Raw genomic sequence first — 17,627 nt, forward strand, 5'->3', positions numbered from 1 at the left:
TAAAAAGTAAAATTGATTAATTTCAAAATGTCAGAACATATAAACTTATAAGAACATAATCCAAAACAGAATACAATTAACTGCTAACAGTTTGCCATGGATAGACTAAGTGCCACTTGGATCGGAAGTTCCAGAAACACCCACAGTGTGCTACATTCTTTGCCACTTTGAAGCCTGAGCAGTGGCAAGGACATGCTGAGTTGGGAAGAATGAGGTGTCTTCCTTTAGAAAGTGTGTGTGTTCTCCTTGCAGGCATGGGACCCGCTGTGCTGGAGAAGTGGCTGCCGCAGCAAACAACTCTCATTGCACAGTTGGCATTGCTTTCAACGCCAGGATTGGAGGTATGGGAAACAAACTTGTGTGGAGCCAAGAGCTCTCATGCTAACCAGTTTTCAGAACCCTTTGCACTAAAGACAGGAATATGTTTGCATAAGAGTGTTTAACTACTGCTGAGAGCAAATGACCATGTTTACCTGTGTTGTTAACATAGTCAAAAACTTTTGAACCAACCCCCTCAAAGTGTTTCAAACACAGACATTTCTTTTTTTAAACAGGAGTGAAGGGGGAGCTTTTGCCAATAGTGAAGATGGCATCATTAGCGTCTCTGCTGAACTATACGATTGGAACCTGGGTCAGAAAGAATTAATCATATAAACACAAGGCCATAATATCTCTATGAAAAGAAGCATTTTGTAATTCTGTCAAAGCAGAAAAAAAGTTTTTCTTTTCCTTAGGCTCTACAGAAAAGTCCCCTTTAATTGCAATTTAAAATATAAATAGTAAAATCTCCCTTTGTAATCAGAGTAGAGTAATATTGCACCATTAATAATTCCAAGATACAGATATCCATCACATGCATGCACAAACTCAAATATACTTACTACAGTGACCCATCCAAAGCAGTCTAAATTCAGATATCAATAGGAGCAAACTCTTAACTTTGCCATTTATAGTCATCTTTGTTAGTATAGACTGGTCCCACAGCCACACACAAATGGAAAGGAAACATTGTAAGAGAAGATGTACATCCTATTGGCTTTGAAGATGTTCCCCTTGGCATCTGCTAAAGGGTATTCTAAAGTGAAGTTCCTGGAAACAGGCTGACATCCTTGTTTCCAGTATACTATTTATAGCCAAATGGTAAACAGAGTTGGATCTGAAAAATGGAAATGATAGCCCTGTCTAGGGTAAATGTAGATGTAACATGAAATAATTTGGGTGTATAATAGGGTGCTAAGAAAAGGTTTTCTGAGGTTCTATTGTGGATCAGTTGTCAGTGAACTTGACCTCTTTTTTTCCTTTATTTCATCTGGGATTCTTAGAGTATAGCAGCTTGTTAATCAGTAACTAGCTGTATGCTGAGAGCATCTGCTTGTGTCAAGGGGAAGGTTCATAGAGGACTTCTGGAATGGAAGCAGACCTCCTTCTAAGAATCTTGAGGGTGCAGAGGCCCCTGGTGTTCTCAAGATGATCAGATGACAACCCTGGCTGCCCATTGAACCCTCCTTGCTGTGCAGCTCACCTACACAGACACACATTTGGGTTTCCATGTTCCTCTTCCATACTAACCCAAAACTTGTGACCTTGGGAGAATGAAGAGATGAATTTGTGAACATCACAGTTAAACTGCTAACCAAGCTGAATAAAACCTCTAAAAACAGTGAAGACTGAACATTGACTGAAAAATGTTATATCATCCTAAAACAAGAATATTTTCAATTATAAAATCAACCCCTCAGACCAAGGCATGAAGGCTTGCAGTTAGATCAAAAAAGTAATTTTTTTTTTTCATTTAACTTTCTACTTGAGAGAACAGAATTTTTTTTTTTTTGTCTTTTTTAGGGCTACACCCACAGCATACAGAGGTTCCTAGGCTAGGGGTCGAATTGGAGCTGCAGCAATGCCGGATCCGAGCCACATCTGCGTGCAACCTAAACTACAGCTCATGGCAGCGCTGGATCTTTAACCCACTGAGCAAGGCCAGGAATCAAACCTGCTTCTCATGGATACCAGGCAGATTCATTTCCGCTGAGTCAGGATGGGAACTCCCAAAATGCTTTTTCATCAATTTTTGGTCAGAAAATTAACATTCCCCTCTAAATGTGATATTATCAAGCATTTTTGTTCATGGACTTCACATATATTTCATTATGGAATACATGAATTCAGGTGTTATGTAGACACGCCTGTGTTTAGACATACTACTTAGATTATTTTGTGCAATCATATAGTCTATTGTTTATTTCAGACCTCCCTGTAGTGGTAAAATAGTTCTCTTTTACACTCTTGAATACAGAATAAGAATATGAAGTAGTTAATCTTCATTTAGCATAAAAACCATACATATGAGTTTTGAATATTCATGTCAAATCAAAGCAAACCAGTAGTTGCTGAATGATCTGCTGGGTATTTTCATTCCATAAAATAAGCTGCTGACAAGGCTTCCAAGTTATGGTTTCCATTCTGAAATTTTTACAGGGACTTGTTCAAAACAAGTTCTCCATATCACCTGTTTATATACATCTTCTTTAAAAATATACACATCTAGAAGAAAAGACATTCAAGTATATAGCAAGGATTCTTTATTTTTTAGGGATCCTCTGGGGAAATTTAATGTTGACTGGGTGTATATTTACATTATTTTGGGGAAAAAATAACAAAGGATAGAATGTCATATCTGTCATGTAATTTTAAATGGTTTAGCCTAATTATATTTTAGATGAAAATATGGCAAAATGTTAACAGTTATTGAGTATTGGCTATAAGTATTTATTGCTATTCTTTGTTTTTCTGTTTGTAGGTTTTATAGTTAAAAGATAAGCATTTTTTAAAGCACAAAGAGGATATAATTCCTTTAAGAACATTTTCATATTCTGCCAGAATTCCTACTTCAAATCTCATAGAATCTAAAACTGCCTGTTGTAGGATTTCTGTTATTTAATCCTTATTTATTGGTAACCAATAAAGACTTGAAGACCTGTTAGATAACAAGGTTTCCCTAAGGAGTAAACTTGGGCTGTAAAGATATAATTTTAAAATAATGCAATGTTTTTCAGTGACAGTACTTAGCTTCAGCTGAAGGAACAAAATGTTTACTTAACAATTAGATATTTTGTTGTTATTGTGAGTCTCCAAAATTATGTTTGACATATAATTTATTTTTTAGTATCTTAGTGTCTGTTTTTGCAAATTAAGGTTAATAATAAATTGCTATCTGTCTGATGGGAATACTTACATGAAGATTAATGACTAAGCATTTTCAAAACCCTTTGAGAATTATTCAGTGTGTTACATGCACAGGGGGGCACTCTCATTTATTATTTGGCATATGAATAACTTGGCAAAGAAGTACTATATTAATTTCACATCAGTCTTACAGATTAGGAGATAATATTAAATATGGAGGAAATTGGACCACTCTCACTTGGCAGCTTTTCAAATTGTGTAAGACTGCTGAGGTTGGAGTGTTTTATACAAATTATGAGCACACGTTATCAATTGAAGAGGAATTTAGGGAAGATAGATTGCTTGATGCTTTCTTAGTCGAGTACTCTCCTAAGACAGGGATAAAGAGAAGGGAGAGAATGTGGAAACTTAGGAAAAGAGAACAATGGATTGAAAAAATTTTAAAGAAGTTTTGTTCTTTTACATGCAATGAGACTTCTTTACCCCCACGAAAGCTTCAGAAAAGTCTTGCGCTGTCGTTTTCTGAGGAAAAGAAATGCTCACTTAAGTGTTGACTTACAGGTTATTCTTTCCTTTAAAAAATGCTATAATTGAAATACGTCTGTTTGGATGTGGTATAATGAAGCTTCTAATTGAGTTACGTCCCCTTTCTATCTTGAAGGGGTTCGGATGCTGGATGGAGATGTCACGGACATGGTTGAAGCAAAGTCGGTTAGCTTCAATCCCCAGCACGTGCACATTTACAGCGCGAGCTGGGGCCCAGATGATGATGGCAAGACTGTGGACGGGCCAGCTCCCCTCACCCGGCAAGCCTTCGAAAATGGCGTTAGAATGGTAGGTTTTTAAAGTACTTTAGCACCAACTGTGTCAATTGGTGATGATTCTCATATGAAGCCATCTCTGGGTAGGTTTCCAGTTCCCCAGGCTAGAGAGATGAATGGAGCTCTAGACAGGTTAACAGAAAGGAGACTGTGTGGATTGTGTGTTGTATCTGTTCTATGATTAAGGGCTCTGACGAGAACAGAAGTATATTTGGATGCTAGATTTGTTCAATGGAAATTCATTAATATGAATGTTAACATTATTAATATTCATCAGTATGCTAATCTTCAGTTTGAAGGAATAAATTCTCAAAACTCTTCAGAGTTTCTGAAACCCCATAGTTGGTGTTGCTAGATCATCCAACATCGTTCTTCTGGGCATCTCTCTAGAGTAGTCCCTTCCCTAGCTTCACCTCTGTCCCAAGACAATTTTTTTTTTTTTAGGGCCGCACCCATGGCATACAGAAGTTCCCAGGCTGGGGGGCCAATCAGAGCTACACTGCTGGCCTATGCCACAGCCATAGCAACACGGGATCCAAACTGCATCTGCAACCTACATCATAGCTCACAGCAACACTGAATCCCCTACCCACTGAGCGAGGCCAGGGATCGAACCCACATCTTCATGGATTCCAGTCAGATTCATTTCTACTGCACCACAACAGGAACTACCCAGGACAATATTATTTTTATGCTCTTCCCCCATTCCTTAACCAGGCAGCTTAACTTATCATTTTTCATGATTTCACTAAAAAATTCTCTGACCACTCCTCCCCTCGAAACTGACTATATAATCTGATGTAAGAAAATACCTGTTTCAAATTACAGATCTTAAGAAACCCTATCTTATTTAAAAGTTCCCGTTGTGGCTCAGCGAGTTAAGAACCAGACATACTACCCATGAGGATTCGGGTTTGTTCCCTGGCCTTGATCAGTGGGTTAAGGACCCCCGCACTGCCTCAGGCCGTGGCATAGGTTGCATATACGGCTCAAAAGTGGCATTGCTGTGGCTGTGGTGCAGGCTTGCAGCTGCAGTTGCAGTTGCAGCTCCCATTCAATCCCTAGCCCAGGGATTTCTATATGTGGCAAGCACAGCCCTAGAAAGGAAAAAAAAAAAAAATTGTGTCTTATTTAAAGTAAATAAAAAAATAAAGGCTACATACTTTCTCAGCAGTATGTGGTCCTGTCACTCTCCCATGACCTACAACTCTACAGACAAATCGTATTTGACCATCAGACCTCAGCTAAACTGTTCTCTCTTCCCAAAAACCTTCTCACTGCCCAAACTGGAATTAAGTGTATGTAATTCCCACCCTGTTTTCCCTATAGTTTGTATTCTTAGTGGTGGTCTGTGTAGTCTTTAGTACTTTGTGCTCTATATTAGAATTAATTTTGCATATATCTTCCTTAGTAAATATAAGTTTCTGGAGAGCAGAAGTTGTACTGTACACACCTTTTTGGGCTTTGTAAAACCCATAAAGTGTGTTGAATTCTAGCAAGTGCCTGGTACATATTTGTTGAATTTAATTTCATTTACTGCAAGTTATGCTAACCATAGGGTCGTTATAAATTCAGCCAAGATTTGAAGCAGTGGAATGTGTGTAGTTGATTAATGTAATGTTGCATCTGGAGTAAAAATAATTATGATTCTCCTATCTTTGTGGGAGTGGTGCTAGGGTTTTAATCAGAAGACTAAGCTAAGCTATCTCCTAGTTATTCTGAAAGAGACTGCTGGGAACACTGCTCTGCTTGTTCTTTATGCATTTTGTAAATAAAAGATAGTTTAGTTTTGGTTCAGATGTATTTTTCTAACTCTGTCAATTTTCAGCTACATTAGAGCCCTTGGAAACTATAGGATAATGTTCTAAGTTGTTGCCTAGAATTTTCCTTTTAAGGTGCATGGAAATCAAAAGAATGTAATCTGGTGATTTCATTACCAAAGCCTTGGATTGCAAATTACTATTCACTTTCTCTGTGCCATCAATACAGTGGTTGTTCAAGCTAAATAAGTCATGCCTAGTTCATATTTAATTTTCAAATTGTGTGTGTATGGCTCTAAACATAATAAAGAGCAATCTGGAATTTCTTATTAAAATGAATATACTTATGTTAGTAACGCACATAGCCTCATGAGTATACAAATATAGAGAGAATGTTCTATATTCAATAGCTGTCATTGAATCAAGATGATATGGTCCAATGATTTTCAAATTTATTTTTGCTAGGGAATCTTAACTGGAAGTCTAATATATAAAAATTAATAATTGTGGTGCATTGGTTGTAGGAAAGAAGAGTTGAGATTAGAAACAAGGTTATCTGAGAAAGCTATTAACACGTATAGGAAGATTATATGCAGAAATAATCTTCATCATTAACTATAAAACTTAACTCATGCCTGTTAAAACAGATTATTACTATAATGATGAAATTAAAAATAGATTTTTTTATCCGAGATAACCATTGCCAAAAGTATGGACTACATCTTTCCATCTCCTGTGTATATTCATATGCCACATGGGGATCATATGTCCTCTCATGTTGCTGTTTTCTCCTTAAAGTCTATCATGGGTACCTTCCAGGACAATGCATAGGATAGGTGTCATTTATTTTAATGTTTCAAAAATTTTGGAGTATGGAGATCCCATATTTTATTCAGCATTCCCTTGAGTATCTTTCAAGGTTTTAATCTGGGAAAAGGAGTTTAGTTTTAAAAGAAACCATTTACTTTTAGAACCATGGTATAGCAAAGTAAATAACTCTTAAAAAGAGCAAATTATTCTGACTCCTAGCATTGTACATTTAATTATGGAAAAGCAGTGGTGACTTCTTTAAATGATAGTGATATGATTTGCATGAAAGAGTTTTTATGTGTTTAATATATATGGACTTTGGACTTAAGGCTAGAGTTGAGTAGAGGATTTGTCGCTTACAGCTCTGACCTGACTGATATCAAATTACCTCTCTGCTTCCATTTTCTCATCTACAGTAAGGCAGTATTTACTTACAAAGATTGTATGAGTATGAAGTGAGATGATAAAGCATATGAAGCAATTAACATAATACCTGAAAAGTAATAGGTGCTCAACAAATGTCATATGGATGCTTTTTTCAGAGAAGAGATCATGTCCTTCCAAAAAACTTTGTCCTCAAGCCCCCATTTGTCTCTCCTATACCATTTCCACACTATGGAGTTCTAAATGATTCCATTTAGTTCCTTGCAGTGGTAGATTGAAAATAATATGGTAAAAGCCAGCATAGACTTCCTGAGCCCTGTAATGTCATTTATTTTGTTTTTCATATGTCTATACTCACCTTCAATTTTACTTGCCTGATAAAAACTCATCTTTAGTTTCATCAAGATAACCTTTTGGTATATAGATTCATTTCATTTATCCATTTTTGTGGCTTGAGGTAGTTCCCAAGAACTCTTTCTCTAAATATCTAAAAATATATAATTTTTTATTTTTAAAGCAGTATATTAGTCTTTTCCAGGAAAAATAAATCTTTCATTCTTCCATTATGAGGCATCAGATGAGAGAATAAATTGATATTCTTTGAGATTATTTTAATCTTTCTTCATTAATATATATTATCATATATATAGAAAATAATTGGATATATTATGTGAAGTTAGATTATGGAGCACAGTAATGAAATAAATAAGTGATTTATTATCTCAGTGATTTGAGGAATGTGAAAATAATCGGCTAATAAAATAATTCTTTCAAGGAACTAGCTGAAAACATTGGTGGCAATCTAGTGACTGTGACCTATTGCAGTTTTAACTATATCATCTACCACCTACAGGAACTGGAATCATTTTTTCTATTAAGTTTAGTGAGCTTGGAGTTCCCATGGTGGCGCAGCATAAACAAATCTGACTAGGAACCATGAGATTGCGGGTTCAATCCCCGGCCTCGCTCATTGGATTAAGGATCCAGCATTGCTGTGAGCTGTGGTGTAGGTTGCAGATGTGGCTGAGATCTGGCGTTGCTGTGGCTGTGGCATAGACCAGCAGCAACAGCTCTGACTCGACCACTAGCCTGGGAACCTCCATATGCCGTGGGTGCAGCCCTAAAAAGGACAAAAAGACAAAAAAAAAAGTTGAGTGAGCTCCCACACTGCAGATAAAAGATGGAAAACGGGATCTGAGTTTTATATGTTAATACATAAAATTTCTACATTTCTAGCAATAAGAGAAAACAAACATAGAAACAATCAAGACTCTTGTTATGAATGAAATTAATTTTTTATGTCATGAATGAATTATGTTATGAATGAAGTTAAACTAAGGATGGAGGAATGTGGAATGGATGTGTTTTAAGGAGGACGGGGAGTCTTCTTTGAGAAACTTATGTGAATGGAGCCATAAATGATAGGAAGGTAGTCAGGTAAAGAAATGTGTAAGGAATGCAGAATGAACAGCAAAAGAAAAGCACCCTGAGTGGAGAATGATTAGAACATATGAAAGCTTCTTTGGGTGTTGGGAGCAACAGGAACAGAAAGCTGGTATTAGGAGATGGCCACAGTGGTAGGCAGTGGCTAGCTCTGCAGGGCTTCCTAAAGCATGGAGGGTGTTTGCCTTTTAATCTGTTAAAAGGAAGTTTTTAGCAGAGTAGTGGCCTGATGGAATACATCTTTTTTTTTTTTTTTCTTTTTGCCACACCCATACCATGCAGAAATTTCTGGGCCAGGGATTGAACCCATGCCACAGCATTGACCTGCCACAGCAGTGACAACACTGGATCCTTTAACAGGCCACCAGGAAACTCCAGAATACACAAGTTAAAAGATCATTTCTGTGTAGAGAATAAATTGTGTGTGTGAGGTAAGGGCTGGGAAGCCAAGAGTGGAAGATTGAAATAGTCCAGGAAAGAGATAATGAGTTGGACGAGAGTGACAGCAATGCCAAGACATCTGGAGAAATCTGTGGCAAGAGAGAAACCTAAGGATCAAGAAAGATTTTCACAAAGGAAATAAATAAGTAAATTTTGCTCAGGGGAGTCCAAGTATTGATTGCATCCATTCCTTCTGCTTGCTAATAAAAAAAACACAGCAAATATTAAACTGCAAAATGATCCCTATTTGTTTACTCCAAGATAAGCATTTGGCCTAGTAAAATGGAACGCTGTTTTCAAAGACTACGAAAATCAGAGTTGATTCAATTTATAGCCCCTTTAGAATTAATGTACCAAAATTGCATTAGAGAAACTATGTTAAAGCATGTCACAATTGACAGTTTGCTCTTTCTCCCAAAGATAGCACTTTATTAGATGCTAAGGTTCTGTAAACTATCTTTTCTTTTTTAAAAAGTGTAGAGTTCTCTATGCTATATAGCAGGTCCCTGTTGGCCAGCCATTCCATATACCACAGTGTGCATGTGCCAGTCCCAAACCTCAGTCAAGTCCATCCCACCTCCCTACCCGTCCCCTTGGGTAAGTTTGTTTTCAAGGTCTGTGAGCCTGTTTTTCTTCTGTAATAAAGTCTATTTTGTATCCATTTTTAAGATTCCACATATAAGTGATGTCATATTATGTTTGTCTTTTTCAAGACAGCCCTGCCTTTTATCCGTCTGGAATTAGCTTGACTAAAAATTAGTCACATGGGCCTTACCTACCTTAGAAAGTGGAGAAATTTAGTTTATTAGGGTTCCCAGAAAGAAGAGGAACGAGACACTGGTGAGCTCTTCAAAGTTTCTTCCACGGTTTCCCATTCTGGTCCTAAAAATCTGTTCTTCCTTATGTCTCCTAAACAGCACAATAAGGATCTGTGAAATCAAATGCATTAATTTGGGCTATATGGAAGAAAAATAATAATGCATTTAATCCTTGCCAATGTACTATGCTATAGTTACTCACCCGAGATCTCAATTAACTTTCAATCTTCACAGTAATCTCATATGATATATACTCTTCTCAGTTTTATGGAAGGTAGATATTTAGCATGATAAAGAAGTCAGAACAAAATCTAATAAATGTTTTTACATGTCATCACTTCTATTCTTCTTGCCACATCTAACCTCCTTCTTTCATCTATGACTGCATCTTCTAGTTTTTCTCCTGTTACCATGGTGAATTAATTTTAATTTCTCTTCTACCCAAGGATACCACTTCCATTTCTTCACTGGCCCCTATTCCTTCTCACTTCATCAGTGACGCAACTTAATCCATTAGCTTTTCTTTCATCTTCCAAATTTCCCTTTCAGCTGTATTACTGCCACCCACATTGAACCCATGCCTTTGCAGTGTGACCTGAGCCACTGCATTTAGAGTCCTTTTTTTTTTTTTTTTTGGTCTTTTTGTGTTTTAGGGCTGCATCAGCAGCATATGGAGGTTCCCAGGCTAGGGGTCCACTTGGAGCTACAGCTGCTGGCCTGTGCCAGAGCCCAGCAACTCAGGATCCGAGCCTCTTCTGTGACCCACACCATAGCTCACAACAACACCAGATCCTTAACCCACTGAGTGAGGCCAGGGATCGAACCTGCATCCTCATGGATGCTAGTCAGGTTCGCTAACTGCTAATCCATTACAGGAAATCCTGCATTTGGATTCTTAATCCACTGTGCCACAGCAGGAACTCCTGCTTCTTGGCAATTTTTATCCCTCCTTCTGTGTATTATATTTACTTATCTTGTAAATTGATTGTCTCCTTCCTCAAGGCCCAGAGTTTGACTGTTTTATTTTCTAGTATATCTCAAGTACCCAAAAAAGTGTCTTATACTCGACAGGAGTTTAGGGAATATGCGAAGGAATATATGCATGAATGAATGAATAAATGACTTCTATGCCAATTTGCTGCATAGACTGAGTTAATTTGTTTACGGATCACATGTGCATTGTTTTTGGTTAATATTGTGGAAATGAATTATTAACCTCCACGGTATAGTCTGGTCATTAGTGTACCTAGGCTCCAGATTCAGACTCTCTGGTGGGTTCTAATACCTTACCTTGTTCAAGTTAATGAGCCTAAGAATCAGTTTGTTTCCTCTGTACAGTGGAGTTAAATGCTAGTAATTACTGTAAAAGGGCTATTATAAGGATTATATGATTAATGCCTGTAAAATTTTCAGTGGCATTCCCAGAACATATAAAGTCTGTAATTATGTTATGAATCTTAATCATTATCACCACTAAAAAAGCAAGAGTAATAAAAATGAAATACTAATTAATCATATAAAATATAAAAAGTTTTGATTGTTTCAAATCTTTGGGTTTAGTCAATTTCACATGGCTGAATGATCTTTAGAGAAGGTAAGTATATAATCTTGAGATTATTATTAAGGAATGACCAACATAGATGGAAAAAAATACTCGAGGGTATTTTCTAATGCTTTTCCATAAAACGCTAGTTAATAAAATGCTAAAAATGGGATGAGGAGGGGGAATACAGGGATTTCGCTGTCAATATGCTTGAGAAACACCACTTATTATATGCTTCCTCTACAGATTTATCATATTAGAAGTTCCCATTATGGGTCAGTGGTAGTGAACCTACTAGTATCCATGAGGACACAGGTTTGATCCCTGGCCCTAAAAAGACCAAAAAAAAAAAAAAGATGTTAAAGGCTTCATATCCTGCAATAAAGAGATGCGTTTAAGTTTAATCAATGTTCTAAAGTTTAACCACATGGAAGTTTATATTTTGGACATTGAGGTCATTTTCATATCTTGACTATTGTGAACAGTACTGCTATGAACATGGGGTGCATGTATCTTTTCAAATCATAGTTTTGTCTGGATTATTCCCATGAGTGGGATTGCTGGTTCCTATGGTGATTCTATTTTAGTTTTCTGAGGAACCTCCATACTGCTTTTTCCATAGTGGTTGCACCAGTTTACATTCCCACCAGCGGTGGAGAAGGATTCCCTTTTCTCCACACCCTCTCCAACATTTGTTGTTTTTAGCCATCCTGACCGGTGTTAAGTGGTACTTCATCACAGTTTTGATTTGCATTTCTTTAGTAATTAGCAGTGGGGTTGAGCATCTTTTCATGTGTCTATTGGCCATCCATCCATATATCTTCTTTTGAGAAATGTCTATTTAGGTCTTCTGCCCATTTTTCCATTGGGTTATTTGTTTTATTGCTGTTGTGTTATATGAGTTGTTAGCATATTTTGGGGATTAGCCATTTTCGGTTGCATTATTTGCAGTTATTTTCTCCTATTCCATCGGTTGTCTTTTCTTTTTAATAGTTTCCTTTGCTGTGTAAAAGCCAGCAGGTTTGATTAGGTCCAATTCGTTTGTTTTTGTTTTTATTTCTATTGTCTTGGAATAGAAATTTGTAAGAGTGATGTCAGAAAAGGTTTTGCCTATTTTCTTTTCTAGGAGTTTTAAGTCTTTAAGCCATTTTGAATTTATTTTTCTGCATGGTGTGAAGGTGTGTTCTGGTTTCATTGATTTACTTTCAACTGTTCAGTTTTCCGAGCACCACTTGCTGAAGAGACTTTTTTCCATTTTAAATTCTTGCCTCCTTTGTCCAAGATTAATTGACTGTAGGTATCTATGTGTATTTCTGGGCTCTCTATTCTATTCCATTGATCCGTAGGTCTGCTTTGTACCAGTAGCACACAGTCTTGATTATTGTAGCTTTGTAGTACTGTCTGACGTCTAGGAGAGACATGCCTGCTGCTTGTATTTTGCATTTAGGATTGCTTTGGCAATTCTGGGTCTGTTTATGGTTTTGTGTAAATTTGGGGGTATTTGTTCTAGTTCTGTGAAAAATGTTATGGGCAATTTGATAGGGATTGCATTGAATCTGTTGATTGTTTTGGGTAGTATGACCATTTTAACGATATTAATTCTTGTAGTCTAAGAACACGGGCTATCTTTCCATTCCTTTGAATCCTCTTATTTCCCTTATTAGTGTTATACTTTTCAGTGTCTTTTACGTGCTTGGTCAGGTTTATTCCTAAGTATTTTATTTTTTGGTGCAATTTTTAAAGGTAATGTTTTTTACATCCTTTTTGTGATAATTCATTGTTAGTATACAAAAAAACCAATTTCTGAATATTAATCTCATATCTTGCTTTACTCTACTGAAGTTGTTTATCAGATCGAGTAGTTTTTGTGTGGAGTTCCTATCCTTTTCTATGTATAGTATCATGTTATCTGCATAGAGTGAAAATTTTACCTCTTCCCTTCTAATTTGGATACCTTTTATTTCTTACTCTTGCCTGATTGCTGTGGCCAGGACTTGCAATACTGCATTGAATAAAAGTGGTGAAAGTGGGCATCCTTGTTGTGTTCCAGGTTTGTTTCTTTGTTTGTTTTTTTGTTTGTTTGTATCCACACTTGTGGTATATGGAGGTTCTTGGTTGAATCCTCATGAAGGATTCTATCAGGTTCTTAATCCACTTAGCCACCATGGGAACTTCTTTTCCAGATTTTCCTGGGAAGGCTTTCAGCTGTTCTCCATTTTATCCTGGCTGTAGGTTTGTCATAAATAGCTTTTATCATATTTGTTCTCTCTCTACCTACTTTGGTAAGAATTTTTATCATGAGTATAGATGTTGAATTTTGTCACATGCCTTTTCCAAATCTATTGAGATGATCCTGAGGTATTTGAGTTTTCTTTTGTCACTGCCATTTCGAAAATCTCCCTTCCTAAAACGTGTCATTGTTTACTTTCTTCATCCTAGTCATCTAATAAGTCTTTCTTTCCTCTACTCATCTGAAAAGCCTATGGAATCTGCCCTTTTGTCCTCACAATTAGAACCAATATCTCTCATACAGACTTTGGCAAGAGCATAATTCCAATCTTCCATTCTCCAAGCTTGAGATTTAATTTTCAATTCTGTGTGAACAGTGTACCCAGAGAAGTATTTTATATGCACATCTTGTCATTTGTCTTCTCTTTAAAACTTATGCCTCTTCCCTTTGACCACATGGAATATCCTAAGCTTCATAGGAGGGCATATAGGATCTCCTAAAATTATGCCAGGGTCTCAGAATCAAAATCTTACATGTCATCTTGGGAAAGGATAGTTTTTATAAAGTTGCTCTCATTCAGACAGATTTTTTTTTTTTTTCATTTATCATGGTGATTCTTTGGTTTGGCTCTTTGGCAAGATGGGCAGAGACTTCCCTGGAAAAAACCTCCTGACTTCATCTACTCAAGCAGTTCTAAATACGAAATGATTTTATAAAATGAAGGGGTTGATTGGCAGTGTTTCAGATATAGGTTTGGTGTCAGAATTAGGAGGTGATTGCAATAGATTGTAATCTATTAAAGTTTGATAGACTCTTGATTCATTCATTAATTTCTGATTGTAATCAGGAAACACTCCCTAGTTGTTATCTTGTCTATCTTCGCTACCCATATATTATTACAGAGTTTTAAAACATTTGCCAATTAATTTGACAGCAATCTGTTATTTATTAAAATCCAAACTGGTACCAAGCCTGCTATAGCTGGGTGTATATCAGATAAAAGCATATCCTTCCCAAGTGAAATTGGTTAATTTTATTATGATAATTATTACTGATTTTTATTATATAAGTTCATTATACCTCTTCTCTCCTGTTCTAGTGAACATATGCCTTTAATTGAAGGGTGAAGTATGTGTGTGTTTGCACAAGCAAACATGTGTGCAAATGAGACAATGTGTGATTATAAAGCAAGGGTAAATTGAGCTGAGTTGATAATATCCAATGTATATATGGCTTTTATATCAGACTTTTTTTTTTTTTGCCCTGAGTCTAAAGTCTTCATCTTTAAGATGAAAACAACCAAATTTAATATTCATAATTATAACCATTATTAGGATTAGTACCTCTGATAGTCACTTGGGTTGGACTCTGGATCCTCACAGCTCCTCTCCCAATTTATACATTTAGAAACCGAATCTTTGTAGAGTAGGCAACCTGCCCATGAAGAAGCATGACGCTGAGGACTTCCCTTTGTGGCTCATTGGTAACGAACCCGCCTCGCATCCATGAAGATCTGGGTTTGAGCCCTGGCCTTGCTCAGTGGGTTAAGGATCCAGCGTTGCTGTGAGCTGTGGCGTAGGTCACAGACACGGCTTGGATCTGGTGTTGTTATGGCTGTAGCATAGGCTGAAGGCTGCAGCTCCAATCCAACCCCTAGCCTGGGAGCTTACATATGTTGCGGGTGCCGCCCTAAAAAAAAAGCATGACTGTGGGTCAGACAGAGGCCTGCCTTCCAAGCCTATGCTCCTGGCCCCCATGCTCTGTCTGATATATGCTCTTATGAAGTGTGTTGTACAGGTCTAACTATACAAACTGTGCTCGGAGTCAACTAGCTCTAAATCTGGGTGTGACAGTGAACATTGCAACGGGCAACTCTCTCTCCTCTGAACTCTAGGGAATTTCCCATCTAGGCAACTGATTTGGCATATTCCAAACTTCACTGTATTCCTCTGTCTCTCCATCCCTGGATGCAGCCTGTGATGACATAGAAAGCATTGGCTTTAAAGTCACAGAGATGAGAGTCAGCATCTCAGTTTGTTTTCTCTTCAGCATTTTGAACAAGTTACAAAGTTATCAGAGCTTCTGTTTCCCTGAGACAAGTCCAGGATAATTATTACTATTTGGAGCTCTCATGAACCACAGTGCTCAGACCAGCTGCTGCTCTCCCCCCTCAGAGCAGAGCCCATATTTAGTAGATCTTTAAGGACCCCAGAGTATCCATCACAGAGCATTGTAAATAACATATGCTTAGTATTGATGGTAATTTGTCCACATATGCTTAGTATTGATGGTAATTTGTCCAGAGGTGTGGTTTGCTTTCCTTTGAGTCAGGATTGTGTTTCTGGGGAGAAACTGTTAAGGGCTGCTTTTCTTCCCTTGAGAAATGTCATGAGCTACTCCACAAGTGGTCAAAATGCTTCCTTCATGGAGTAGAGGCCCGTGACATTGAAGCCCCGTGGTGAGCTGTGGAGAAGGACAGCTTGCCCACTGCTTTGGAGCTGAGCTGGGAATTGGCACCAGCCCATAGGAGGCGTTCTCTACTCCAGAGCTACGTTAGAGAGGAGTACTAACTTTTCATTACTGCTGGAGTATGCCTCTTTGCTTCTCTCCAAATGCCTCTCTAGACATTTACAATAAATTCCTGTCATGCCCTGTTGGGAATAAATGTTTTCCTTCTCTGTGAAAGGAATTTTTCAAATTCTACTCCTTCGATATAATTTAAAGATGTTATCTTTCTGGCCAGTTTCAAAGTAGGGAATTCCTGTTAATACTGAAAATGCCTTCTCAAATTCATAAATCTTGGCTCTCCTGAAAGTCTGAGCATGAGGTTGCATTTGCTCTGTGATGATCCAAGATGGAGAAACCTTTGGCAAATTTGTCTCTTTTTCCCTTTCTAAATGGGAGTGTGTAGATGGAAGATGTACCCGGAATAGCTACATTGGTGCTGTTCAATCTTGTGATTATTTCAGAGGGCCTGTGAGAGTCAGATGTACTTTTTTTAGCTGTTGGGAATGAGGAATTGCCCCAGTCTGTATGCTCCTCCCTCTGACCTCTGTTAACCATCCCTAGGTGGTGGGAAAACCACTGGAACAGGGCTCAGAGCTTTCAGGACTGTGGGAGTGACTGGTAGTAAATAATAACCTGAATCTCGCTGAGACTTCTGTGCAGCAGATGGGGAAAACAAGGGCTAAGAAAAAAATGATGCATTGATCTATATGAATTGACCATAGATAGGTAAGACATGAAAAGCAGACAATTATTTGAGGATTGTTTATGTGGCAAATTAGATAAGGCAAGAAGAGAAGCATTTTGGGGTTTTGTTACTTTTTTTTCTTATCTAATCCACCATTGCTAAGCAGTATTTCAACCGTGTTATTAAGCATTTTTAGGAATATCTGGTGTCAGTACTAGTCAGTGAGAATCAGCATCGGTTGAGGTGAGACTGAATTATCTGGTCCTAGCCCTGCCAATAATTGGCTCTGCTCACTTTATTCTTAGTTTCCCTTATGCAGAAATGTAAGGTTTCAGTGTATGAACCTCTTATGTGTCCAGCTTTAAATAATATCCATAGCACATTGTTTAGCTCCACATTTTTATTATGTGGAGTTCCTAGGCGTACAGAAAATCTACAGGTTAACAGGAATAAATTTCTTTGCTTGAAAGCATATTTATTTCCATTGGCAAACACACCTGGGTTTATTTACTCCTAGATCTTCTACTATCCATTCTCCATGAAAGACTGATTTTCTTCCTCCAGTCATACTTTAAAAATAAACATGGTAAAAGAAAACCGCTCTGTTGTAATACTGCTGTCAGGAGCCAAGGGTCTCACTATTGTGTCCTTGGTGATAAAGTGCAGGGAGTCATATTCTATGTCTGAGCCCTTCTGAAGAAAGCGCAGCTCTGATAACAGGATTGATTCTATAAGCCTTTGGTGAACTGATGCTCTACTGAATTTATATTCTGGTAGATACAGTGGATAAGTAACTCAGTTTGGGTTTTTTTTCTTCTTTCTATTCACATAGTAAATATAAAAGTAGCTTTTTTTGTCAGGAACCTGAGTCGGGGGAGTTCTGTATTTGTGGTGTTGGTTATTCTTTCCACTAGTCTTTGGCCATATTACTCTGAGTGTCCTTTTAGAAAACTAAGCTAAAGTCACCTTTGGGTCCCCTCAGTTCAGCGCATCATGCT

The 17,627-nt window shown here is 37.5% G+C and overlaps 1 protein-coding gene across 2 annotated transcripts in view; it reads left to right on the forward strand.

Moving 5' to 3' along the window:
- PCSK5 (proprotein convertase subtilisin/kexin type 5) overlaps positions 1–17,627 on the forward strand; it is a 457,211-nt gene that overhangs the window by 169,931 nt on the left and 269,653 nt on the right. For both annotated transcript variants that reach the window (XM_047767789.1, XM_047767787.1), the window contains exons 6-7: positions 253–341; positions 3,848–4,020. In XM_047767789.1, coding sequence (XP_047623745.1) covers positions 253–341; positions 3,848–4,020 — 262 coding nt within the window. The remainder of the gene's footprint in view (positions 1–252; positions 342–3,847; positions 4,021–17,627) is intronic.

This window comes from Phacochoerus africanus, chromosome 2 (assembly GCF_016906955.1).
Source record: "Phacochoerus africanus isolate WHEZ1 chromosome 2, ROS_Pafr_v1, whole genome shotgun sequence".
Classification (NCBI taxonomy): domain Eukaryota; kingdom Metazoa; phylum Chordata; class Mammalia; order Artiodactyla; family Suidae; genus Phacochoerus; species Phacochoerus africanus.